Source organism: Hippichthys cyanospilos, chromosome 4, assembly GCF_059441005.1.
Source record: "Hippichthys cyanospilos isolate Australia breed blue-spotted pipefish chromosome 4, RoL_Hcya_1.0, whole genome shotgun sequence".
In the NCBI taxonomy this organism is placed as follows: Eukaryota; Metazoa; Chordata; class Actinopteri; order Syngnathiformes; family Syngnathidae; genus Hippichthys; species Hippichthys cyanospilos.
The window spans coordinates 8421061-8447837 of record NC_142372.1 but is presented as its reverse complement, the minus strand read 5'-3'; the positions used below and the strand labels follow the sequence as shown (position 1 = coordinate 8447837).

General features: G+C 38.6%; 1 protein-coding gene across 1 annotated transcript in view; it reads left to right on the top strand.

Moving 5' to 3' along the window:
* Window positions 1-26777, top strand: part of hcn4 (hyperpolarization activated cyclic nucleotide-gated potassium channel 4) — an 85020-nt gene that overhangs the window by 40763 nt on the left and 17480 nt on the right. Inside the window, exons 3-6 of the mRNA XM_088413269.1 lie at window positions 202-363; window positions 6423-6641; window positions 21716-21862; window positions 22120-22360. Of these exons, the coding sequence (XP_088269395.1) occupies window positions 202-363; window positions 6423-6641; window positions 21716-21862; window positions 22120-22360 (769 nt within the window). The remainder of the gene's footprint in view (window positions 1-201; window positions 364-6422; window positions 6642-21715; window positions 21863-22119; window positions 22361-26777) is intronic.

Genomic DNA, 26777 nt, shown 5'->3' with positions numbered 1-26777 from the left:
AAGTACATTTAATCCTGCTGTTGCCACACAGATGAGCAAAGAATGTGGTGTCCCTAAGAATTGGGCGTCCATGCCTCGCCACTGATTGTGCCACATTACGGGGTTCTAAAAGAATCATCCGCCTTAACATACTGGAATGTGGCGTGCTTCGCGATCCAGTGAGATACTTGAAATGTAATTACAATGCTTTTTTCCTTGCAGATCTTCCACATGACCTACGACCTAGCCAGCGCCATGGTAAGAATTGTCAACCTTATCGGGATGATGCTGCTCCTTTGCCACTGGGATGGCTGCCTGCAGTTCCTGGTGCCCATGCTGCAGGACTTCCCTGCTGACTGCTGGGTGTCCAAAAATAAGATGGTGGTAAGTGTCTTTCTCTTTCCTGATGCAATCTGATGATACTCTGACTTATCTCGTCCATCCACATCCGTAATTACTCGACTAAAACCCTTTAGCATCCTGAGAGACCTTGTCTTGCGTATCTGTCATCTTAAAGCCTAAATGTAATTTACTGTACTTTGTCAGCCAAATGTGGTCCACTGCAATCATTCCACTGATTTTTGTACAAAGGCTGAGAGACCTGCATTTCGTTTCTCCGTAATGGAGATCCAGTGTGTCACAACTAATTGCGACCAAATCAGTCGTGCGGTCAGTAGCTTTACATTACCTTTGCACAGTCTTTTTAAATAGTGGGGAGGGCCACCCTGGAGGAGGGTTGGGGCGATGCCAGGGGGAGGACGGATGACCCCAGGGAAAGGGCTTTGTTTTTATCATGCGAAGTGTAATTGCGATACAAAAGAATTTATATTTCAGGGAATTTGATGCACTTATTTCAGTTTTAGACTAACCTCTAACCTGTATAAAGGCTGTAAAAAAAGTAGTTATTGGAAGGTTTTTTTTTCCCCTGACATTAAAAAGGATACATTTTTCGGTATGTTTAAACAACTTTTATAGATGATAATCATATTTAGAGTCGAAGCGGCGGATGGGGGGGTTCAAATAGTTATCTAATTAGTTTCATTTTATACTAACCTCTAACCTGTATAAACACTGTAAAAAGTAAACAATAGTTGTTGAAAGTTGATTTATATTGCCCTTTTTTCTTTTCTTTTGTTGGGATGAAAAACAATGCAGTTTTGAGTACACTTCTGCAATCTTTATAGATATCTTATATATAGTTGGCGTGGAAAGTGGTGGTGGTGGGGGGGGGGGGGGGGGGCATGTTTTCTCTTTCCTGGGGGTGGGGTTTTTGTAAAATATAATTAAGAAGCACTGCATAGCTTAGCATGAGACAGGTTGGCTTCTTTTATTCATCGCTTATATTGGTGAGGCCGAGATCGATCAGCAAATTAGCACTCGTCCTTTTCACTGGCACATACCAATAAATCAAATGTACTGTGAAATTTCACTTCTTATGGAATGCTGCTGGGAGTAGTACTTCCCTAACTGGTTGGTTATCAATATATGCGGGAGGTCGCCACAGAGCGATGGTGTGTCATGTGTTAGTCATCGCTGTGAAATAAAGTAGAATAAACAAACAAACAAAAAAAAAAAAACAAGTGGTCGTGCGAGCTGGAATAAAGGCGGCACAGATTGAATGGGCTTATTGGTTTCGACCCAGCGGGTGCCCTCTTAAAAGTGATTGCATTCTGTGTTAAAAGCGGCCTTTGTGGAAAACTGCAAAGGGATGTTTTTATTACCTCAGACAAAGCAGTCATGTGTGCATTTTTGGTGAAGATGTGAAGATTTTTTTTTGGAATGTATCTGCAACTTTGTTTTAACAGATGTTCAGCCAAGTACCCAAGTTAAACTTTGCAAGTAGATTTTCAGTGGGATCTCCAATTATATTTTATTCAGCAACTCCAAAGCAATAATCATGTAAATTCAGTACTTTTATTTCTGATGGAACTGTGGAAAATTGCATCACTGAATGAAAATTTGCATCCATATAAAACTTAAAAAACGCCATGCAAGATGTTACAAAAGAGCAACTTCAACACAGTTTTTTAAAATGTTCCAATTCATTTGATCATAATTTGAAAACAAAATATGTCCTTTTCCTGTCACTTCATAAAAAACACCACATTAGAATTGTTGACACCTCTAATTTGTTAGTTTTAGTTTGTGATAGTAAAACGGCACCAAGAGAGAGCAGATGATACCTGAATACGCTGTCATCACAAATAGCGATACTTTTTAATTAGTCATATTATCATCCCAATACCAAGAGTTGGTATTTTTACTTGCCGATCCGTCATGCACTGTATACTGTGCTTTCTTTTCATTTTCTCTTCTTCCAGGAAGATGATTTCATCTGACTCATCATACACTAATTTTATCAAACCTGAACTGTCCTTCCCAACAACAAATATATTCAACAATCTAATCATTTTCAGGTGATATTAGTTAGAATTAATCAAGCCCCATATAGTACTTGAAACTTAGTTATATTAGTATGCACCGTTATATCATTTTAACCTATAAATGTATATATTAACAAATATTCTTAAAGCAGAGTCTTAAAAAGAGTGCTGTGCCTCACCCTTCCCCTCCTAAATAACCTCCTTAAATGCAACACTTTGAAAATATTCAAGCTCTGATATGACAGCCATTTAAACATTGCCATGCACTCCATTGTGGTACTTCAGTAAATACTAATGTTAAGCGAGCCTGCTGTGTGTGATGTCACATTGTCCTCAAGGCACATTGGGCCTTTTATGGTTCACACACAGGTCATATACAGGTTACATTATTTGAAAATGTGAAGGACCTCACAAAAAAGTTGGACTTCTCCAAAAAAAAAAAAAGGGTAATTCAGCGTTAAGTCCTGCTGTGGAAATTAGTCAAGCATGAACTTTTTAGAACATGGGAGGAAGCTGGAGAAGGCAACATGGCACAGGGAGAACATGCAAACGCCACACAGAAGTGCCGGCTTTGAAATTCAAACCCAAAACCCAACAAGTGTGAGGCAGACATGCAAACCACTTTAACTGCCAAGTTGGCACTTGAACATAATCTAGAACTTTGGCGAATAGATAGATCTTAGCCAAAATCAAGTTGATTTTGCCTGTAACGAATATTGAAGCCTTGGTTGGGGTCTGCACTCTGCGACTGCCCTCTTTAGCATTTGGCGCTAACAAAAGTGGCAGAATAATTGACGTAATCGAAAGGAATGGCGCTGCGCAAACATTACGGCAAGAGCCCACTCCGAGTGGAATATACGGCTCACAGTCAGCTGTGCGTGCCAGAACAGATGTCACATGAGTAGTTACATCGCTCAAGGTATGATGTATTTGGTTCATCATGCCTCGGTGCCTCGCTGACATGCCGAGCGCTCGCTTGCTCCGTACGCCTCGCCTTCCATCACGAGAAACGACAGATGTTGCACACCAATGTCCCTTGAGATGCTTCACAATTTAGCTAATTTTAGCTGACGATATACCTACCTGTCTGCACTGAAGGATTGGGACTCAGGGATCAGACAACATTTTGACTAGATTTACCCTGCAGGTGTAAATTAAACAACCACAAACACTATTACAATTTTGATACATTTTAATGTGGAGTTATTATAAAGGGGAGGTCAAACCCAATTTATTAATTCCAGTTATATGTTCTATGCGCTTCGACTAGACTAGTGTAAACATGGAATTCTTATGACTTGCATTTGTGGAATCTGAATTACTCCCAAAAATGCTCCTGTTTTTAGCCATCCCAGTCAGCGGCCATTTTGCTTTTTGCTGTCACATTTGCTCAGAGGTCAGGAAATGACCAATCATTTAGCTCCTGTTGTCTGGCTTTGATCATGTGACTGGAGTCTTGAGTAGGGGTAAAACGAGCTTTTGAGTCATTTTAGTATCTCGGTTTAAAAAAAAAAATGCTAAAGGCACTTTTGCTGATATCAAATGGATTTCATCAACATTTGAACAAGATCTCATTTTATTTTATTTTTTTTCCAAGCATATTCCGTAATTGTGTCACTTCTTTTAAATCCGGAGGTTGACTTCGAGATGCCTTGTGATTGCACTATTTGTTTTGTAATTGATTAGAAAAATCCATTCAAATGGACTAAAACGTGAGTAACAATACTTCTACCTTGAGATGAAATGTGTCAACGGTTCAATGCATCCCATCAGGATTATTGAACGTTACCTCAAGGCTGAACTGTCAGAAGACATCATGTGATCCGTGGCTCATCATTAAGGTGCAGTATGTAATGCTTGAATTATAATTGGCTGACTTTGATTGTGTGTATAAAGGCCAAGGAAGCTTTTATTTATCTTTTAGCAAAATTGGATCTGTGTCTATCATGGGCCTTTATTCATTTTTTTTTTTGAAAACTATATTCTGTGAGATCTGCACTGTGTCATAAAAACAAGCTCTTTCTTGGAGTTTGCTTCTGGTATTTTTGTAACCTTTTTCAGCAACATGAGAGAAACAAAGACATCGTCTTTCAGTCGGATGTCCCTGAGCTGAACGACAAAAAAAGATGCACTCTAAATCCTGAGAGATGGAAACATGGAGCTTCTCATCTCTTTATTTTGTTTCACACACTAAATGCTGTCTAATTAATTGCATTAACCAGAAGAATGGTTCTCAATTTGACAGAATAACAAATAAATCTTCCGCTTTTTCCTTGCCAGTCAACAGCAGCCCCCTGGCTAAATGGCTTGCTAAAAATGAAAGAAAATAATTTATTTTTCACTGATGGTAAAGATGTGTTGGGTTCCTGGGGTAGGAAAGCAACCTTGATCATTCATGCCCCCTCCGTCATACTCCACAATTGGGATTTGATGGTGGAGTGCTGTATCTTTTTCTGTTGTCTCTTCTGTCCGAACTGCTAAACTAAAAGAACTAAAAAGATTGCCAGTAACACTGTGAAATATCCAGGTGTTCTTTTGAAAAACATCACTTGTAGAAATGTTTTTGAAGGCAGCTGTGGCGTCCTCCAATTACATTCAGTGTTATTTAATCTTTTACTGAGGACAGATTTGTCAACAAGATGAGATGTTAGCATGTGCCAGGAATTTCTTTAGCCTGATTTTTCTTTATCTCATATATCAATAGAGATTTCTGTTGTGCTGTAGGTAAACAAAACACCAAAAAGCACAACAAATTAAAAGTTAAATTAAAATTTTTATTGTAATCATGGTTTATTAACAACAATTAATCGATTGAATGACAACTAGTCGATTATAAATGATTAATTTTGTTTTTGTGACTCAATAGATCCTTTGGATATATTTTTAAATGTACTTTTTTTTTTTAAACTTATTGATAGTAATTGTTAATCAATTTTTCTACTGATTAGCTTTGTAAAAAAATCGAATACTTATTAAGGACACTAACTGCTAGTTATTCCGGCAAGTTAATTTTGTTAATTATGTTGTTGTCAATTGTTGACACACAGATGAGATACATGTTGCATTCAAATACAGTCAGACATTTCAAACTCTAAAAAAATAGTCCACTACACAATGCATTAAATTGAATCGTAAAACTTGTAAATATCCAAGCAATGGGGGCTCTCTGATCTATAAAAGTTGATGTATGTATATTCGCAATTAATGATGATTTTGAAATGACTGCTAATTTTATTCGCCGTCATTTTTCCATATTGTTATTTATGTTTACAATACTTAATAATATAACTCAGTTTACAAGCTTTTTTGTCATGAGTGTAATATCACTGAATCAAAATTACTGAATGACATCACTTGATCAAGTCTGTTTCTAACATTTCATGCTAAAATAAATAAATAAAGTAGTCAAGTCCCGCAATGTAAATAAAAGCAATTAAAAAGCCACACTGCCAAAGCATGTGCCCTTTACGGTACAATTTTTTTGGCGTCTTTTGACAGTAGTTGCCTCCATTATTCACTGGGTGGGCGTTTCTTACCTTTTCAAGAGTGTCACTAATAAAATGGCCATCTTTCTGGCTTTTTTCAACTGTGGAAATTAGTTTGAAAGCAATTTAAACATGTCAACCCCCAGGAGAGCTTCCTATTGATTGACCATGAACTACCACAAGGATCTAACGTGGGTAAAAGAAAAAAAAAACAAGAAGAGAGGGGGGCAATTTATCCACAAATGAGAAAACCCAATGAGAAATGGTATCTTTTCTAAATAGCTGACCTACTTTCCCGCCACGCACGCCAGCCTCTCCCGTGTGTGACACGCTGTATTCGCTTGTGCTCGGGCTTCCGTTCGCAACGTTGGGCCCAAAATGTCGGCTCGGTGTGTTTGCATATTGAGACGTCGCACTCTGCCAGCTGCCTCAAGTGGACATCTGCCATTGCTTTGCGTCCTATGAGGAAGCGCGCGGGCGAGCTGCCGAGGCGCCCTGCTGACATTTGAACGTGCCGTCGATTGGATGAGCAAGATGGCGGCTCTCATTTTTTGTTTGTTCTTTCCTTCTGCAGAATGACACGTGGGGACAGCAGTACTCCTACGCTCTGTTTAAAGCCATGAGCCACATGCTGTGCATCGGCTACGGCATGTATCCCCCGGTGGGCATGACTGACGTATGGCTGACCATTCTTAGCATGATCGTGGGCGCCACATGCTACGCTATGTTCGTGGGCCATGCCACTGCCCTCATCCAGTCGCTGGATTCGTCACGACGGCAGTACCAGGAGAAGGTGAGTGCATGTATTCCAGAAAGAAAAATTGTTTGGTATTTTGGAGGGTACATAGGGTAATAATCCTCCCTGACTGATTATGTGTGTCCCTTCAAACAATTTTGTAACATTGTATGCTTAAAAATATATCATGAAATGTGTTGACAGGATTCTATGGAACTGTCATTTAAAACATAGCAAATTTTAGTTTTTATAAGCAATGCTGGTTACGCAAAGAATTGGCCCAGATGTCACTATTTTGCATAGCATACGGCGAGACATAAACCCAGCACATATGTGTTAACAATGACATAACTATTGGCAGCACAACCACATCTGAACACATATGATGCAGAAAAATGTGCTTATAACATCATCAATTAAATGCATTATGGCATGTGATGGATTCTGGTAATTGAAAGCAAAACTTTATTTACAATAATACTGTATTTCCGATGCACACCTCCACTAGTCAAAACATGGCGCGTTGTGATTAAAATATGAATTAAGCAACAAAATTTTCCTGTTCTTTACGATATCATGAGGCAGCCATTTTGTCACTGGCTTGTTGAGTATGACATCACTATTACTCAGGGAACAACCGATTTTGGGTCAACTGTTTCCTGGGTTAGGTCATGTGATGTTTACAAACTGATCGATGATTGGTTACTGCGTGAGCTCTGAGCAACTTTGATGATTATATTCAGTTATTATATAATTAAAATTTATAATTATATGAATTATATTATATTGAATTATTTAAATTATATTATATTAATTATATAATTAGCTTATTATATAATATTCAGTCAAACACATCAGACAAAATAACCATCATGGGATTTTGCAGCTTAATTCAAATTCTACAAATGCACTATTCACCAGAATTCCAGGTTTAGAATAGTGGGGCTGCCTCGAACACATTATTGTAAAGATCATTTTTGGCTTGACTTCCCCTTTAAATATATTTACAGTAGACCCCTGCTATATGTGCAATAGGTACCGGGTCAATTGGCAAAGAGTGGATTGCCGCTGATAGAAATGCATTTGAGGGAAACAAATGTGTTTCAATTCAGTGAAAATGTTTGACTTAATCGGTAATCTATGTCTTGTGGCTGTTTGTGAATGTTAACATCGGTGGGTCTTTCTACCGAACCTTTGGGATTTAGAGAGATGATATATAAAAATCGACCTCATCCATGAAATGGTACAAAGTATAAAGTGGCATAGAGAAATTGCTGAAATCCACTTGTGTGCTGAGGCAATCAAGTCAAGCACCATCGAGGTAATCAGGATATAAGACTACGTTTACACTGTGGTCCTGGCGCCATGATTTTTGAATCTCCAATATGATATGCCCCATTAAATACTTTCAGGTTTAGTCGCACGCACTCCATTTTATGAGTGAAATAGGTTTCTCATCTTACCTTGAGTGCCGTGTCAGTTTTTTTTTCATTTCAAAATCTCGCCTGCCACGTTTTCCCCGCAGATTCCCTGTTGTCTCACAACCATCTAGTTTTGCCCATATTAGCCTGAAGTTGGACGTAATATCGCTAGAAAGATGCCTTGCTAAGCAGCCATGATCTTTCCATGTGGGTGAGCCCATGCGGCGAGGAACCCCAGCATTCCCACTACAGAGGCGCGGGAGGAGGTGGGGGGGGGGAAGCCCTGACAGCTGGCTCATTGAAGCTGCCTTCCACAGGCGCCCGGCGTGGGTGATAATGAGCCGAGCTTCTGGCCTGCCACATTTCTTGCCGTCTGCGGCGCGTGGGAGACAAGAGATGGGAGGGTGACCTCCGTCGGATGTTTCGCTTATATTCAAAGAGGGGGGGATGAGAGGGAGTCAAAGAGCTTAGATGATGTAATGGGACTTTCAGGTAGCTTAGAGTGGAAGCGTTAAATGCTTCACCTTCACACCCGGGCAGACTAACGCCACTATTGCTTCGGATCTGAAAAGCTATGTGCTGATAGTTAAGTCGAGAGCTATTGTTTTGATGCGAGGCGTTGAAGTCTTGCTTTGAGGAGGAATCCAAAGATCTTTTTTCTTTTTAAATCCTATTAAAAATGAAAAACAAATAAATTAGAAACACATCTCATAATTTGGTATTAAATGGCATAATGTAGTCAGCTAGGGGTGCAACGATTAATCGACAACTATTTGATTACCCAATTGAAGTGTGTTTTTAAAAAAAAAAAAATTGTCATTGCTAAAAAATAAAATAGAAATGTATTACAATCAGCAATGTTATGATTTGTTATATTCAATCAATCAGTTTTGAAACACTTTTTCTTTTTTATTCTTGGGGGTGGGGGGGGGGGGGGGGGGATTTTATTCCAAAACTGCATAAAACACATTGTAAAATGACCGTATTGTTCAGACTATAAGCATTTCAACGATATAATAACCATAGCTTTTTTCTCATGATTTGAGACCTGCGGCTTATTGTCCAGTGCGCCTCATCTGCAGTTTTTTTTTTTTTTTTTGGCTAGACACAAGGAGACAATCCACTGGTAAAACAAATGTGTTATCTGTTCAAGGTGTCAACTTAAGGAAAAACGTCGAAACGGAACTGAAAAGATGTGAACGGCTGTGGTCAAAAAGAGTTTTGAAAATCTATTATTAAAAATGTAAAAATAATGAACAATAAATAATTTACTGAATAGTTTCTTGTATAAAAGGTTGATGTTTGAAGTTCAATGTGTTTATATGTGTACGCAAATAATATAATACAAAAGGGAGAGAGATGAAGACGCTATCGAAGACACTATAATTTCTGTGTTAATATTTTGAGCTAACTGTCAAGCAAAACAAAAATAAAGAAATTGGTCAGCTCTGGAATTTTTTACACCATCTGTTACAACATATTTTAGTGGGCAATCCTTTTCAAGGATGCTGGACATAAAAAGGAAAAAAAAAGGAACAGACTTGGCTGTGAAAATGACATGAGAGTGGCACTCTCCAAAGTGAAGCCACGCATCTCTGATCTGCTCTCTCAGAGGCAACACTAGAAGTCACACTGATTTGCAGGTGTCAGTTTTTGTGAGTTCATGCACTGTGTTGGTTTTGTTCTTTAAACAAGTCTCTGTTCATTTTGTGGACCAGTAAAAAATAGATACATTGTACCCATGTTTTGATTTTGAACACTAATGAAGGGCTCATTGAATGTGCATATTGAAACTGGTGGGGTTCAAAACCTCAAATGAGGTTAAAAAATCATTGGTTTAGAGAAACAAATTTGTCCAAATGCTCAAAATGTCAGCATTTTCATTGGGATTATCCAAGATTTTTTTTCTTAGTTCTGCATAAAAGCAAATTGATCATCATTGTATTTAATCAAAATAAGGCAGTTGCAAACATATCTTTTATTTTGAAAACCATTCCCATTTTTGCCGATTTTCTGAAGTCATCATAAACACCAACCAAAAGACAGAAAACTTTGTATAATTTTCTGCAATCTCAATTAGAAAAACAATTCTGTTTGATGGAAATCAAAATATGTTTTTACAAATCTGATTGACCTATTAATCGACAAAACATTCCCCAGAATAATTGAAAATTAGTCATGAGTTGCAAACCCTAAAATGAGCATCCTCATTTGACAAAAGGAAAAATTTACAAGAAGCTGAAATGCACAATGAATATTAAAAGACAAGCCACCAATGTTTAAACACCAGGGTTTTTTGTAGTGTGAAAAAAGTTGACTAAAATGACTAATTTCATTACATTCACATTACAATACATTCAATTTCATTAAGAATAATTTTAGTATCATTCATAAACAGCCAAGCGTCCATCAACCCCCCCAAAGCCATATTTCTCATTTTCTGGGTTCATCCTCTACCTAAAGATCCTCAGGACTCCCCCTCGCTCCTCACTTGAAAACACTCCTGCATTCCTCTAGCCTGCAGACAGGTTATTTCTGCGGCAAGCAATTAAATTTTCAGATGGTGGGTTCTCCCGTTTATCTTTTTCGCACGCCTCGGTGATAAGACGCTCTCTGCCGTGCAATGCAAGGGATTCTTTGCCACTGCCGGGATTTTGTATGGAAAAAGAAGGCACTGTAATCAATTTAATGCTTAAAATACATTAAAGGAGAGGGAAAACTGATTAAATAATTGAATTTAATATACATGAACCGTATACAAGCAACAACAAACAAAAATAAAATGTAATGACGATAATGTGTACTGTAAGTGTATATATTATGTGCAATATTAATGACTGAATATTTTCGATTGTTTCTCCAATCGATTAGTTGTATTTATCTGTGTATCTCACCATGATTAAAAAAAAAAAATCATGTAATACTTCTCACAGTGGGAGTGCCACAGTACTTCAGAAAATACATACACTGAATTGAAACGAAAAAAATCTAAACTAAACTCCTTTTTAAAAAACTGTCAACACAAGAGGCAGCTGAAAAACAGTAGTCGCACAAAGTGGACATTTTTCTCTATTCCATGAAGACAGGTGTCTGTTTGGAGCCGGCCTGAGGGCTACAGAAGGAGGTCATGTTCTATATGCTGTCAGCTAGCACAAACAACACATCATCATTCACCATGGAGAAGGACCACTCTGAGAGTTTTTGCATATTATCCGCGGGAACACATCCAACTGATGACCGTGAGCATAGATGCAAATTAGGGTTGAACAACGAAATATTTTTTTGTTGTCGACTACATATGACGGCAGTCAAGTCCAATGGAATAATTTATATTATCTGTACGCTCAGTATACTGTATTTTTCAGAGTGGTGAGTGCACCGGGGATTGGTAGGAAACTTTCAAAGAACAGAAAATTACTCCCTATATATATATATATATATATATATATATATATATATATATATATATATATATATATATATATATATATATATATATATATATATATATATATATATATATTAGGGTTTGACCCTCTATCCCCCAAATGAATGGACATTGTACATATATAAATGAAATGTTTATGTGTTTAAAAGACTTGCTTACCTTCCTTTTCCACTCCCATTGATCTCCTAACCGTAGTACGAATCCTGGACAGGCGTGTTCCATAATTTGCCACAATCGTAAGTAGTGCTACATGTTAAGACCACTTCCCCCATCTCTATTAAAAAAAAAATATATATATGTCCCTTGGTCTTATTGCTATGAATACTCGGATGGACATTTGTTTCTCCACAGAGTATTATAGTCCTGTCAGTCAAAAGTTCCTTGTATATCATCAATAAATCGAGATGACAAAAATATGTCATTAGCAATTAGTCGATTTGATGCAGAGTGTGGTGAATAGTTGACCAATGGGTTCAACCCTTAATCAAAACACACATTTTGTGTTGTAAATCCACTTACATATAATGAAACGCCCATTTTGAAATTAGCAGCATTTACTTAACTTTAATAAAGACAGCACCCAGCAAAGCACTGCAGCCATCAGAAATATGGTAATCATCACAGATGCATTTACACCGGTAATTTGCATATTATGTGGTGGATGCTTCTCTTTAATAGGTCATAAGCCCGTAAAAATGTGTCCTGTCATAAGCATTTAATGCATGTTAATGAACTTACAAAGTCAGGCTCAGGCGAGAGGCGCCAGGATGCAATAACTCTAACGCCCATAAACACATCTTTAACGTTATATACTGTGAGAGGCATTAGAAGGACGAGCAGGCGTGGTGATGTACTTATAAGCGCATATAGGCTGGATAATGTGAAGCCTTTATTCCAGAGATTTAATTACCACACGTTCTAACGGAGTACATAAGAAATATTTTTTTACAAAAATACAAAAAATAATACATTTTGGTTGTCACTGAGAGAGTTATTAATTTAACAATATATATTTTTGCAGCTGTAGTTCGCAACCGCACTTCGTTGTACTGAGAGCATTATTATATTCGTGATGATGCGTTTCTTCAGTTGCGTCTCATTAGATTGTGATAAAGTTATTGACTCTGTTTTACTTCTCTGCTTGTAGCTGTGAAGATTAACAGTCCAAATCAGTGTTTTATGCTAAGATACAAAAAACCCTTTCTAAATTGAAAGGCATTTTGCATTATTTTGTGCGGCACGGTGGCTGAGAGGTTTGGAAGATCGCAGGGTCGATACCAAAGCTCCCTATCGGTCCTGATGCTGCGTCATCACTGTGAATTTCCCTACCGTTGGAATGGGAGGGATTGTCTTCTCATTTAGATTACTTGCCGACTAAATGCATTCCCTTTGAGGCATTCTCGTCTATTAATTTTGCTGTACTCACTGCCTGGATCCGATCACGCACTCGAGTCTTAAGTTGAATTGGTTCAAGCAGTGAAGAGAACTTGTTTTCATTTATTTTATAAAAGACTATCGGTCAAAAATGAGAACGTATCCTGACTTTAAATTTCATTTGAAGTCCCATTCCCAAACTCTAACAGCCATATTTGATGTTTTGAGTTATTTTTTTTTTAAGTTTTTAACTCAGCAAAAGTATTCTTTCTCCCTCTTTCTTTAAATCATACCCCCCCCCCCCCCCACACACACACACACACACACAACAACAACCAATCCATTTTATCGTTAAAATCGATAATTGATAATGCGTAATAAATCGATGGTGGATCCTATGTGATTTATAGCATCACAATTATGTGCACATACTGCACTTTTTCCTGTTCTTTTTGGCTATTAGAAATGTTGCGACATACATCTTAGTTTGATTGAAGACTCCAAGGTAATTTAAACTAGTTATGAATGTGACTGAAATTGAGTGTTTGTCTGTATTGGTTTCTGTGTCCTCTCATTGGCTGTCCACCAAATCAGGGTGTACCTCGCTTCTTGCCTGGAGTCATTTGGGATAGGGTCCAGAACACCTGCGACACTAGCTGGAATAAGCGGTACATCTAATTTCCCGAAAATGATTAAAATCCAGGATGGAAAAAAAAAAGCTCAAACATCACCCAACATGAATGTTTTAATGTCATAAAGCCAATCACCTCATCAAATAATCCAAACCGTTGTCGTGTAAACCCTCAATCAACAGTACAGGCAGCTCTCCTAAGCAATAGGTGGTCACCGTTGACCTACCTTCTAGTAAGGCGCGCAGGAATAGTTTTTGAACACCAACTTACACAAAAGCACAAAAAAGTGTTTCCATCTAACGTGTGTCGCAGCGAAATTAAAAAAGAAACACATTCTTCTGTCTGCGAAATCTGAACCCCCAAAAAAAAGTTGTCTGAAGGAATCTCCAACCTTTTCACATAGGGAAAGAACAGGAGACGAAGGGGAAATAGACGCCGTGCTCTCAAAGATGGTGAAAATTATCATCAGAAAGCGACGGTATAATCTTTCCTGAATAGAATTCTATTACAATATGGCACCGGGAGATAAATGCCCGCGCTGTCAGAAGCGAGCAAGCTGGCTTAAATGGGCTCTTAAATAGGAATCAGGCAGCCTGTTAACTGTTCCACAAAGTAAGAGAGCCCAGCAATCACACAAAATACTAAAAAGGGGAGGGGGGGGGTGAAGTGTGGCCCCCTCTGAGATGAAAAATAGCATTATTAGTTTCATTTTCACTCAGCTAAAAATACATGTGGTTTGCTGATCCTGCACCATGTGTAAATACACTGAAGAAAGTGGAATACACAGAACGGGGCTGAAAAATACAATAAAACTTGAAGTCCTTTGACCGACAAATTGGACAGGGAAAAGGAAGGTATTTGAAGCATGACACTATCACAAGTTTCATTTTAAACTGTATTAGTAAGTGTGAAAATAAATGTATCTTCAGGGAGTTCAAGCACATTGTAATCTTTGCTGACATTTGATTGGTCAGCCTCTGCTTCTATAGGCTGACTATACTTAGCAGCAAACTGATCGCCTCTTGAAACTTACTCGATTTTAAACAAACCCCTGCCCTAAATTTTTGCTACAAGAAAAAAATTGCTGGCTGAAACAACACTTTGTTGCTTAAAAAGTGATCAGTAGGAACAGCAAACGTATTACATGGTCAGTATCAAAGTGTGCAGAGTAATTTACGTTGCCGCGACTAATTTGACTTTTTTTTTTTCTACTGCGTACAATCAAATTAAAAATTATAATAATGGGTATTCAGGGCAAGAAAATATAACGCCTCTGGCTTTCTTTTGAACCAAGGAGTTCAAATTACTCGAGGACTCATTTCAGCCCTACAGACAATACATACTATACTGTAAACTGCATATCTTGCAGACAAATGTGATTGTAACTTTTGTATTTGGATTATGTTTTTATTTAAACTCGTGATAGAGTAAGGTCAGCATTTGTCTGTATAGAGATTTTAGACAAGCTAAGGAATCTTTCTCTTTTGAAGGTGCAGCTCGGCAAACGTATTGAATATGCCACACAGGATGTCTCCATCTTGTAGCGGCCATGCGGAATTCCATCTGCACAGATTGTGGGCACAAAATGGCTGCACAGGGTGCGCCTGCCATTCTGGCTCGCCAATAAGCCGCTGTTTATCTTCATCTATGAAAATGGAAATATAGGATGGAAAAGGGGTGGGTGGGATGGGGACGGGGAGGGGAGGGGAGGGGGAGTTGTTAAGGAGGAGATAATCTCCCTCATTTGTGTCTTGTTACTCATGGACACTCAGTCATACTTGAACTTTTCGCATCAGAGCTTTCACATGTGATATGGTGAGCTGCTGTTTGATGGCGCTATTGTTAATTCGCTGTCCAAGAGGGACGGCATCCATTGAGTGGCGTGTTGAGGCGTGTCGATCCCAAGCGGCTTCTCTTGAAATTGGACAAGCTCCCCCTTCCATTTAAATCACTAATTAACACTTGGCAATTAAACAGGCCTCAAGATCAGCGTTTAATGGCTCAACAGGTTCCCAAACATGTTGTATTTTCAACATGCTTTGAGTACAATATAAAAAAGTTATTTGAGTGAAAAATAAAAAAAGATGACGTTCAAATCTGTAGAACAGAAAAAAGAAGCAGGAAGTATTCCTACTGGCATGTATTTATTCCATTACTCATGAAAAATGGAAAACATGTTTATAATTTTAACACCAAAAACATATTTAAATCAAATGTATTTTGATTAAAAGGGCATTACGTATTGCTTTTTTGTTTAAAAGGAGAGTCAACGTCAAATTATCTTTACAACGAGTTCAATGTAACATTCTGATTCACCCATTCAATTCCAAATGCATAGCTTTACATATATTGGGGTCCAGATATTAAATTGTACTGTGTTTTTTCTTCCCAACTGTTTTTTTTTAAAGGAGGATCTAAAGCTGTCCTGTACTAAATGGTTGACTGTAGTACAGTAAAAAAAAAAAAAAAAATCAATTACATTAGTGCTTAATTACTAGATATAATTGATTACATAACTTGTTAGTTGTAATAGATGACTTTAGTACTTCATTTTATGAATTCATCAATTATTGTAGTACTTAACTACATAAGTAATTGATTACCTTGGTACTAAATTACCTAAGGTTGCCTTAGAACTTAATTTTAATCAATTACCTTAGTATTTCATCACTTAAAGTCGTTCATTACCTTATTCCCTAATTAGTTACAGTAATGGATTCTTAGCACTTCATAAATTACAATCACCTCTCCTTAATTGTAAATGATTATTTAATACTTCATTGCCTTTTGTACTTATATTACTTTAGTACTTTATTAACCACTGCAATTGATTACTTTTGTACTTAATTACCGAAATTAATTGATTAGCTTAATTTCGCTATATAATGCATTACTTTAGTACTGAATTTTTTAAGTACCTGCCAATTTTAGACACACCTTTAGCCAAAACACTTGAAATTTGGGGGGGAACATATCTACAGTATATACATGTGAGTATGTGTGTATAAGAAATTCCATTGATTCAATGTCAAAACTTTTAAAAACCTCGTTGTGTCGAATTTTTTCAGAACAGCCGAACAAAAATAGTCCCAACTTGTGGGTTGTAATGGTCCTTTTATGAATAAGATGTCTGTTGCGAAAAACAAGTGTCTGTAATTCACAGAGGATACAATCAACCCAAGGACACAGCTGTCAAGAAGTTGAAGACTTTAAGTCTTATTCTGCCTTACAGTAAAAGCCGCCCTCACTTCTCATTAGTCCAGACCTGACTGATGGCAGTAATTTAACACGTTTTCATTTGTTGATCTGCCAGACAGTGTTACACCCCAGTCCCAGGACTGTTGATGTGCCCACAGGGTGCACATTTTCAGACCTAACTTTTGAAAACTGTCATTTTACGTCATCTCTTGAGCACTGTTATGAGTTCATTTGTTTTTTATGAGGTATAAAAAAAAAACAAAAAACGTTCTCTTGTTGTTGTTATGGTACAGCATGTGCAAAAAATGAATAAAATGACATCAAGTGGAACAATCAGATCAATCAAGATAAATAAAGGCACAACAAAAAACAGTGTACAGACTACCGCACTCTCAACATGTACGCATGATTCCAAAAACAAAAACCATGTGACGGTATTTTAATGAGGCCTTTGTTCCTGCCTCTGACTTTTAACCGAGCCACGCAAGGTTAGCAAGAAGGTGACAGAGTAGTGGGGGTTGGGGGGAGTAAATGTTTAGAAAGTATAATCAAGTGGCTGACATCGCTCTTAGGGAATGAATTATTTACAGCTCGTTTGGACAACAAGGAAAAGAAAAAAAAACAGCGGCATTAGCATGTGTATGGAGAGCTGCACGAGAGAGTGGGATTGGGGAAAGAAAGGAGAAATTTCATACTGCATATATTATACATTAAGAATAGGGTACTGTATACTATATTATACTGTAGCACACTTATCCATTGCATGTCATTGGACAATGGTCTTGCACACTCAACAGTCTATATTGACCAGCTACCGTTGTAGTATATTACCCGTATATTTACCACAAATACAGCACTGTATTCCATAGCATACCTTCTCACTGTAGAGACTGAGAATTCAATCCAAAATATTGCATTTTATGCATATAAATGTTCTCAGCATTATATTTCATAGTGCGTGCCAAATATTGAGTGTGTATTAGAACACATTGTGTAGAAGGTTTCCATCACGTCGTAGATTTGTCAAAGTGGAGTGTCAGAGCAGGGACAGCATCGGTGGCTGTGCGTGGCAATAAGCTCATTTCCTGTCAGGCAGGAAATCATCTACTCAGCTCATAGGTCGCTTTCTTTACATCTGTCAGCCTTCGCGCAGCACTGATTAACATACTTGGCCAGCGCCGTGCACTCGAAGGGATTTGAATGGGAAAAGCACGGGGACATTGTCTTGCGTTGTAAGATGAAAGCCAGGGCTAAATGGATTTATTAGATGCTGACAGTATATTTTCATGAATGTGGATGAAAATATAATAACCTCCGCCTTTGAAGCTTCGCATCCTCGCAAAGACCCCGACGTACTCTGGCAACCAATCGGACGCCTGCGATTGTTTTTCCCCAGCGCCTTGCCATTTTCCTTTCATCGTCACATCAGTAAAGTAAATTACCCTCGTGACACAACCCATTCATCCATCATATCTACGAAGGATTTCATTTACCACGTCCCTTGTGTATTTATTTGTACGAGAGTTGCGTTGTCACATCCATCGGTTGTCGAAAGTTGCCTTACAATAACCTTGATACATAGTCCAATTCTAACAAACTTGGGGCATTGTGTAATTCCTAATGACAAAATTCAATGATGTATGGATGGATGGATGGATCCAACTTTGTGACCAAACAAATGAATGCTTAAATGTGCATCACCATCCAACAGTAGAATAGTACGTAAAAGCATTATCCTTCCATTAAATAAATGTAACTAATTAGTGTACTATTAATTAGCCATGAGTACCATTGGAAGACTTATTTTGCAACATTAAAAAAAAGGTCCCATCATTAGATAAAAATGTCTATTTTTAGGTAAATGTTCAATATCTCCATAATATAATAATAAACACTATACTCAACACATTTAGCCCAAGTTTTTCCAAGTGCACAGCTCTTGAATGTGAAACTGAATATTAGAAACTGAACAATTAAAGTTTTGACATTCATCATGTCTTTATTGGGTTGTTTCTTGCAAATATAATCTCATTTTGGATTTGATGCTTGAAATATTAATTGGTCGTAATTTAAAGTTGCTGGAAGGCTTGTGCGTGTTGGATTTGAACTAGGGACTCTGAACTGTGAAGCAGATGTGCTAACCACTCTTTCACCGAGCCGCCCATGCCTGAACCATCTTCCCCCAAAAGTTGTCTTTTTTACCAGTTATCACATATCCTTTTAACAGCGCTCACAAGTGTTTGGAATAATTGACATAAATTGTTCAAGCTCTGCAGGTGGAATTCTTTCATATTCATACTTGATGTATAACCTCCGTTGCTCAGCAGTTCAGTTTTTTTCTGTCATGGTCTATTTTCAATCTTCACTGAAGTATTTTGACCATTTTGGGTCATTTTCTTTCACTTCTTTTTCATGATATTTTAGCCAAAAGATGGCACACTCCAGAAAGTGTGCTAACTGAGCGGTCCGGCCAAGTCGAAATGTGACATGCTGTCACCATCTAGGTGAAATTTCAGCTCCCTAATATCTTTTTTTCAATGCTTTTCCTTTGATGTGGTATGCCTTTGATGTAACTAATAAATATGTGTTTTAGTTTCAATGGGAAACGGGTCTGGACTGCTGACAAGTCAATCCAGGCTTCAGAATTATGCAGAATATGGCTTGGTGTTTTCTTGGCGAAAAAAAGCAGCAAAGTCTCTGACAAAGACATTACAAAAGAAAATGTTGCACAGTATGGTTGACAGATTGTGATGTTATTTGTTCAGGAGTCTTATGGTGTGTGGCTAGAAGCTGTTTTCTTAGTCTTGTTGTTCTTGCTGTGGCACTCCTGTAGTGTGTGCCAGATGGGAGAAGTTTGAAAAGTGTGCTGTGACTGTGTGCTGTCTCTGATAATATTCTGTGCCCTCTTTGTGGCACGGCTGTCATATGCTGTGTGTGACATAGTGGTGTGAAGGCTATTCCACAGATGTGTTGTGCGGTTTTAATGACATGCTGGAGAGCTCCCTGTCATGTACAGTGCAGTTGTCATACCGGCCTATTTGTGCATAATTCCAGATTTTCTCAGCCTTCCCAAGAATTACAGTCTTTGTTAAGATTTGATGGACATAACAGTTCTTCCTTCCAAGTGTTCTCATGTAATTCAATGACACATTCATGAATCTTTAAATTTGCAAACAGGAATGGAATATGATTTTTTTTTCAATCGATGTTAACATTATGAGGGTGACCTTGAAGAAAAGATTCAGACCCATTTGGTTTAAACGATCGCCGTCGTAGATCCGATATGCTCGTATGTTTACATAATTTAACTCGAGGGTATCCGAACTATGGTCTGGGGACCATTTGCAGCCTATCGTTTATCTGCCAGCTGCCCAAGGCTAATCGAACAAAAGAGAAGAAATGGTGTAAAAATACAAAAAATATGCTGCAGAACTTCATGCAGAGATAATAGCAAACTATGTGAAACTGTGGTGAATAAAACAGAAAGCTGCTCTGTAGCAGTTTATCAAATTAATTCAAAAACATAAACAATGTGTAATTATTAAGTAATTAGTAATAAGTAATTCAACCTACGACCACACCTTTATGTCTGCCAACTAATGGTGAAACGGCATATATGGTATGCAGCTGTGCTCTTGAATCTGCACACCCCTACTGCTGTACGTATATCTAAAATTATGAGCACAACTGTAAAGTAGTATACAAGGGGAGTCTACCAGAGGTCAGCTGAATGGAGAGATTTTCTGTGATCAAAGCTTACCTCTAGCGTCAGCTTATGCATACTGAATTTCTTTTTCTTTTTTTTTTTGGGGGGGGGGGTATTTTTCTCTAGCAGAGGGTCAAGGATGCTACCTGTTATTAATCCCCAAGGGGCTCCGCGGTGTGCTTTGATGTGCATCTCAGCTTCTCCCGTACAGACTGTCGTGCTTTTGTTCTGAACAAACAGCATAAAGACTAACAGCACCTTTGACAGACTGAGAATTTGTGTGATATGTTTTTTGGTGTGTGCGCTGTTTAAACGGCTAAGTATCCTTGATGTCAGCCACAGTACAGTAGAAGAGCTGTTTTAAAAATAGTTGTGTGTCATCTCAATGCTTTATTGGGTCATTGTTTGGGGTTACTTTGTCCAAAATGTGAAACTTTTACTTATCACTCTCAACTCAACTAAAATTCCAGCAATAAGACCTCAAATTACTACATAATACTTTTAAACAGACCAGATACATATCCTTCTCCAACGAGAGTATATTAATCATTCTTCACACTGGTCTACTGATTATATTGATCTATTTTAAATATGCCATCTCACCCATCTTCAACAAATACATTAACCACTGAAACATTCTCTATTAGACCCCGGCGACTAAATTAGCATTACATCCTATCCAAACCAATTGCATATAATAACCTCAGATACATACAGTATTAATTACTACAGCATATAGTACTCTAGCCACTATACTGGCTGCCGTTGGCATATTGTCTCTGCAGAGCGTATCATCTTAGCAGAATAACACCATACCATTGTAAGTGACAGTCCTTTCCATAAAACAAGTTTTGCCAGAATTCCCAGCATGCCTAAGTGCACTTGCAACTTACTATATTGCATCTTACTATATTTTGAGGTAGAAAACAGTATTAAATGTCCCATCATATAAACAGTTAAAGTATGACATGTGATGTATCATGAATCACTGTGCCAGTTTTTTGAATGACTCTTTTTAGTGAATGAAACTTTCCCTTCAAAAAGCCCAAAAACCCATCACTAGTAATGGCTTAATACTGCAAGTAAACAATGACTAAAAAAAGTAGGGTTCCCTTACCCATGAATGAATCTAACACGGCATCGTAAGAGATGTTACCTATTGAACCACTACGCTAACCACTAATGCACAATATTTTTGCCTTATGCACCACTATATATTAATCTCTATAGCATACAAAATCCCAACTCAACACTATATTAATCACGAGCACAGAAGAGGTCCGCCTATTTAGAACATAATGAAGTATTTGTGTCCTTTGAGCGACTTGATATCTGTCTCTGTCTCTCCACAGTACAAGCAGGTGGAACAATACATGTCCTTCCACAAGCTGCCGGCGGACATGAGGCAAAGGATCCACGACTATTATGAGCACCGCTACCAGGGCAAGATGTTTGACGAGGAGAGCATCCTGGGGGAGCTGAACGAACCGCTCCGAGAGGTACGGGAACCGTCGTTTTCCGGGTCCCTGATAATGGCCGGCACCCGGCATACGGAAAATAAGCCCGCCTGCTGCTCGGCATTCCCCACGGTTCACTTCACATTCGCTGACATTTTACCTTTACACCGGCAGTGATGGAGGATCTCGGGAAAGGAGAAACAAATGTCATCGTTTCCTCTAATATCCTTTCCTACACGGAGTTGTGTCAGGTCACTGCATTCTGTCAAACGTTGTTTGTTTTTTTTTCCGTCTGGCAGGAAATCATCAACTTTAACTGTCGGAAACTGGTGGCGTCCATGCCGCTGTTCGCCAACGCCGACCCCAACTTTGTCACCTCCATGCTCACCAAACTGAAATTCGAAGTGTTCCAACCAGGAGACTACATCATTCGAGAGGGCACCATCGGCAAAAAGATGTACTTCATCCAGCACGGCGTGGTCAGTGTGCTAACCAAAGGCAGCAAGGAGACCAAGCTGTCGGACGGCTCCTACTTTGGTGGTAAGCAGCCTGCTTTTTGAGTTTGGGCGGTTATTTTGCTGATATGAACTCCCTTTGAGCTTCCGCTGGTGCGTTTTGTGCGAGTGCTTGTCACCTCCTTTAAAAATTCTCCCTCATGGTTTATGCAAGACTTTTTCCCATTTAATTCACATCACAAGCGGCCTCTTTATTGTAGGACAAATGCTGATGAATACAATTCACCATGCTGCCTCTCAAATGGAGGAGTACACATTTGAAGGTGGGACCAGTCATGCTGGTGCATGCAGCGCTTTGGCTGGAAATGCATGGTACAATATTATATACAATATTATATGTGAATCAATTGCTACCAGCCCCATGGGCCGCAACCGAAATAATTATTTCCGTTTAGTGAATGCGTGAGCCTATACACGTTTTACTTACGTTTCATCCCTCTTAGTTAACTGAATGGCAATAAGTCAGCAGAAATGGGGAATCACCAGTAAATGACTATATGGACTTATGGCATATACACACATTCATAAACTTGGTGGAATACGGATGTTGCACAACTTTGGGTGTTTATGGCAAAATGAACTCAAGCTGCATCATGACAAAAAGGAAAAACTGCTTTGATGAGCATTCAAAGTTACACTGGCGCTGCGTTTACTGACCGTTCACAATGCGAATAATCTGAAACACTCTTCACCCGCAACAAATATAAATCTTACGGATATGAACACAAGAAAATATGAAGAAATTACGAATATGACATTCATTCTGTTTTGCTGTGGTTTTACACTATCACCAACGTGTTGGTGCATCCAATACACCGTAACGTAGAATTTAACCCTAAAATTAAGGGTACGTCCTATACACTGGTGCATCTTATATTTGAGGAATTACGGTAATCAAGGAACAGTTGAATCCCTGCTTTGTATCATTACAAAATCCGCCAAGGACAAAACTGAAAAACAGCACCATCTTCTGGGTTTTTCATGTCCAAGATGCAATCCCCATTATGCAGAAACGCTGTCGTCTGAGGGAATACACACTGGAAGTTTGCCAAGGTCGTTTTGCACTTAAGTAGACTTCTTCATCGGGGTCACATTTTCTGCGGCGCATGATACGCACGGGGCGACATGGCCGCCATCTTGCCCTCACCAAATACCAATTCATTTGCCCGGCCACTGCATATCATTTAGACACCGCTGTTAAGTAATGAGAAATGGCGGCGAGGCGTTTGTAACAGCACTCGCGACCCAACTTGCGGAAGTTTAATTACGCCTTGGCTGCTCAAGTTCGTCTGCGTGCCCTCTCGCTGGGGGGTTCCAGAAAAATAATGAAAAGATGGCAGGCAATCTCTTGCTCCCTCTTTCTTTCTCGGTACATGCAGAGAAAAAAAAACTAATCAACATTCTCAGTAAACATGGTCCAGTCTCTTTGTGAGACCAAAAGATGTTCTCTCCCTTCGCATCGTCCTCATCGAAGCTATAGTTCAAAGTCAAGTCAATGTTGCGCCTTTATAGTTCCTGCAAACATTAATCTTGGTAATGTATCCGTCTGTGTTACAGCATGAACGCTGATGCTAAAATGAATGCCTGGAGCAAGGTCCACACATAGCAATTTTTAAACATCTAAATAAAATTTTAAAACATGAAAGAACACATTAAAATGTGAGAGACACATTAGAAGAGAAAAACATGTGCGCTCTTATTTGCTTTTACTTTATATGGTGTACTCAAGATGACCAAAAGAGCACACAAACACCACAGCACGGAAAAAAAATGATACGAGGCTTGACTTGGTAACTATGCAAACACTCAACCCAACCATTTGTTCCTTTATTTATGTTCTACTGGGCGAGCGTTGCTTCCTGAAACGAGATAAATACATTTAACAATTGTCCTACCGCCGTCTTGATCTCACTCAGGAAGATTTACGATCGTAAATATTGAACAATATTATATTGGTCTGCAGCTGTCATTACTTTTACTTTAGTTTTGTTTAATGTAGTCCTAATAAGCAGTGAGTTACTTTTGCTTAGACTTTGTCGAGCTACAGTAAAGGCCAGCTGTTCGCTATGCTAACACACTGTAACTGGTAAAATTCAACAAATATAAGAATGAGGCAAACAAACAAACAAAAAACTATGCTAATAAAAAAATTAAACATAAAAAATTGGAGCGACAAATGCAACAAATGTGATACTTTCTTTTACTCTTTTTGCATTTTTCGTTTGCAGCTGCTTTAATTTTTTTTGCTATTATTTTGTTCCGTCTCTATCATTTTTGTGATTTTTTTTATGTTTCTTGTGTTCTATTTATTTATTTATTGGGGTTGTTTGCAGTTCTATTCTCCCCATTGGCCACCTTACCTGTGGGGCGACCATCAAGGCACTCCAGGGAGTACATGAAATTTTAAAATATATGTTTTAAGAAGTTGCATCCATGTAAAAAACTTTTAAATAATTGTTAAATTGTTTACATTTAATAGGAAAATATAGTGTTAAGTCTGAGAATAAAAAGTAGTAAATAGTCGTAGTAAATTTTACTATCCTAAAAACAGTCTTGGTAAGCACTAACTTTGACAGTTGATACTGAGTATACTTAATTCATGTGACACTGTAAACCCTAAACACAAACTCACTTGCTTTGCTCTAATCTGAAGTCTTGGATCTGCAATCCTTAGCCCACACTTTTATGCTTTTGACTCCCACATTGTCTATTTCTGGCATTTCCTCTCCTATGTGGTAGGGGGTGGGGGGTTACGAAGGGCGAGGAGAAGGGAGGCTACTGAGGTAAGCCCTAAGCCACAGGGAGTTTGTTACCAAACACGGGTTAGTCATTCATGAAATTAATTGGCGGGATCAGCACAGGGAGTACGTGGCACACACACATTTTGCTGTGACTGTCACTATCCGATCAAGTGGGAATTGGACGGTAACTAAAATGGCATTCTGGAGCGAGCAGACCTCCACCAAGGCTGAGTAAATACAATTTGGATCTTCACTAAACCAACTGTACACTCTTTTATCCTCAACTGTTTATATATATATATATATATATATATATATATATATATATATATATATATATATATATATATATATATATATATATATATATATATATATATATATATATATATATATATATGATTTTTCTTTGTCTCTCCTTTTGTCTCTACAGTTTTAGCGCCCAACTAAAACTGTAAGGGCCTGTAACTTTTAAAAAATGTAGCCGTATCCACTGATAGGTCAAAGTAATACTTACTTAAAAGGAAAAGTATTGCAAAAAGATCAACAAATTTTACTGCTATTGACAAATAGTGTTCGTCCCAAGGAGTCTTCTGTTCTCCAAAAGTACTGGATGCTGTGGATGTCACTTTTTCATTTTTTTTTCCAAAATGCGTCAGCCAGCCTTTTGGTTTACGCTACAGAAAATTCCGCGTGAAAATGCACATCGGCATGTCAGCATAGGCATGTTAGCGTAAGTCATTCATTCATCGAGACTCTGAATTATTTACGCAATTATGTACTCAGCAGTCTGCTCCACTTTGTTGGCTGCTGGATAAGCTTGAGCCTGAGAGCTCTAATGTCTAAAGTGGACACGACATGTCCTGGACGGGAGCGTCGGCTTGGGCACCCAGCGATCCCGCCGAAAGGGGGAAATGTAATGTGACTGCAGCGCTAATGCCGAGGGACACATGAAACGCTGCCAAGCCTGCTCTCTGGATGCTGCTCTGGGCTCAGGAAGACAACATGCACACACCCCTGCCTCCCCCGCCCCCCCTTTCCCCATCATCCTCTCCTCTGCTCTCAGTATTGGAACACTTATCTGAACAGCATCTCCACCGCTGCCCGTCTCGGCGGCTAGCCCGAGAACCTGATTGTGTGACGTTATGCTTCATCTTTTGTCGGCTGCGGTAATTGTGGAGCGTGGGGCTCGGTGACCTTGTGCTATGCCAGGCGGAAGTGCTTCTCAAATAGCTGCCTTTGATTGGACCTCAGAGATGTCTCCTTTTTGCTCTGGGAGTAAGATGTGACATGTCACCACGTGCCGCATGGCGAGGACGGAGGAGTCTGAGTTTTCGTGGGTTTCATGTGGGCATGAGGGGCAGAGGCACCTCTATAGAAATTATTAATGGGACAAATTCATATTGCTTGCGTGGGAATGCATTTTTCTCACAATTTTTGTAGAATTCATGTTGTTTTTTCCCACAACTCAACTCAGTTCACACAATATGGGTATTGTTTTTACAAATTATTGACCAATCTAGTGTTGGAAATGATGTTTTTCATGAAGCATTGCGAGGGTTTTGGATGTACAAGGATGCACTTTTGACAAAGTATAAATAAAGTAGAGTAATATTTGTACTCTGTAGGATGAAAATTCATGGACTTATAAGGAGAAAATAAAAAAAAAAAAAACACATAGACCATTGACACTTCCCGATG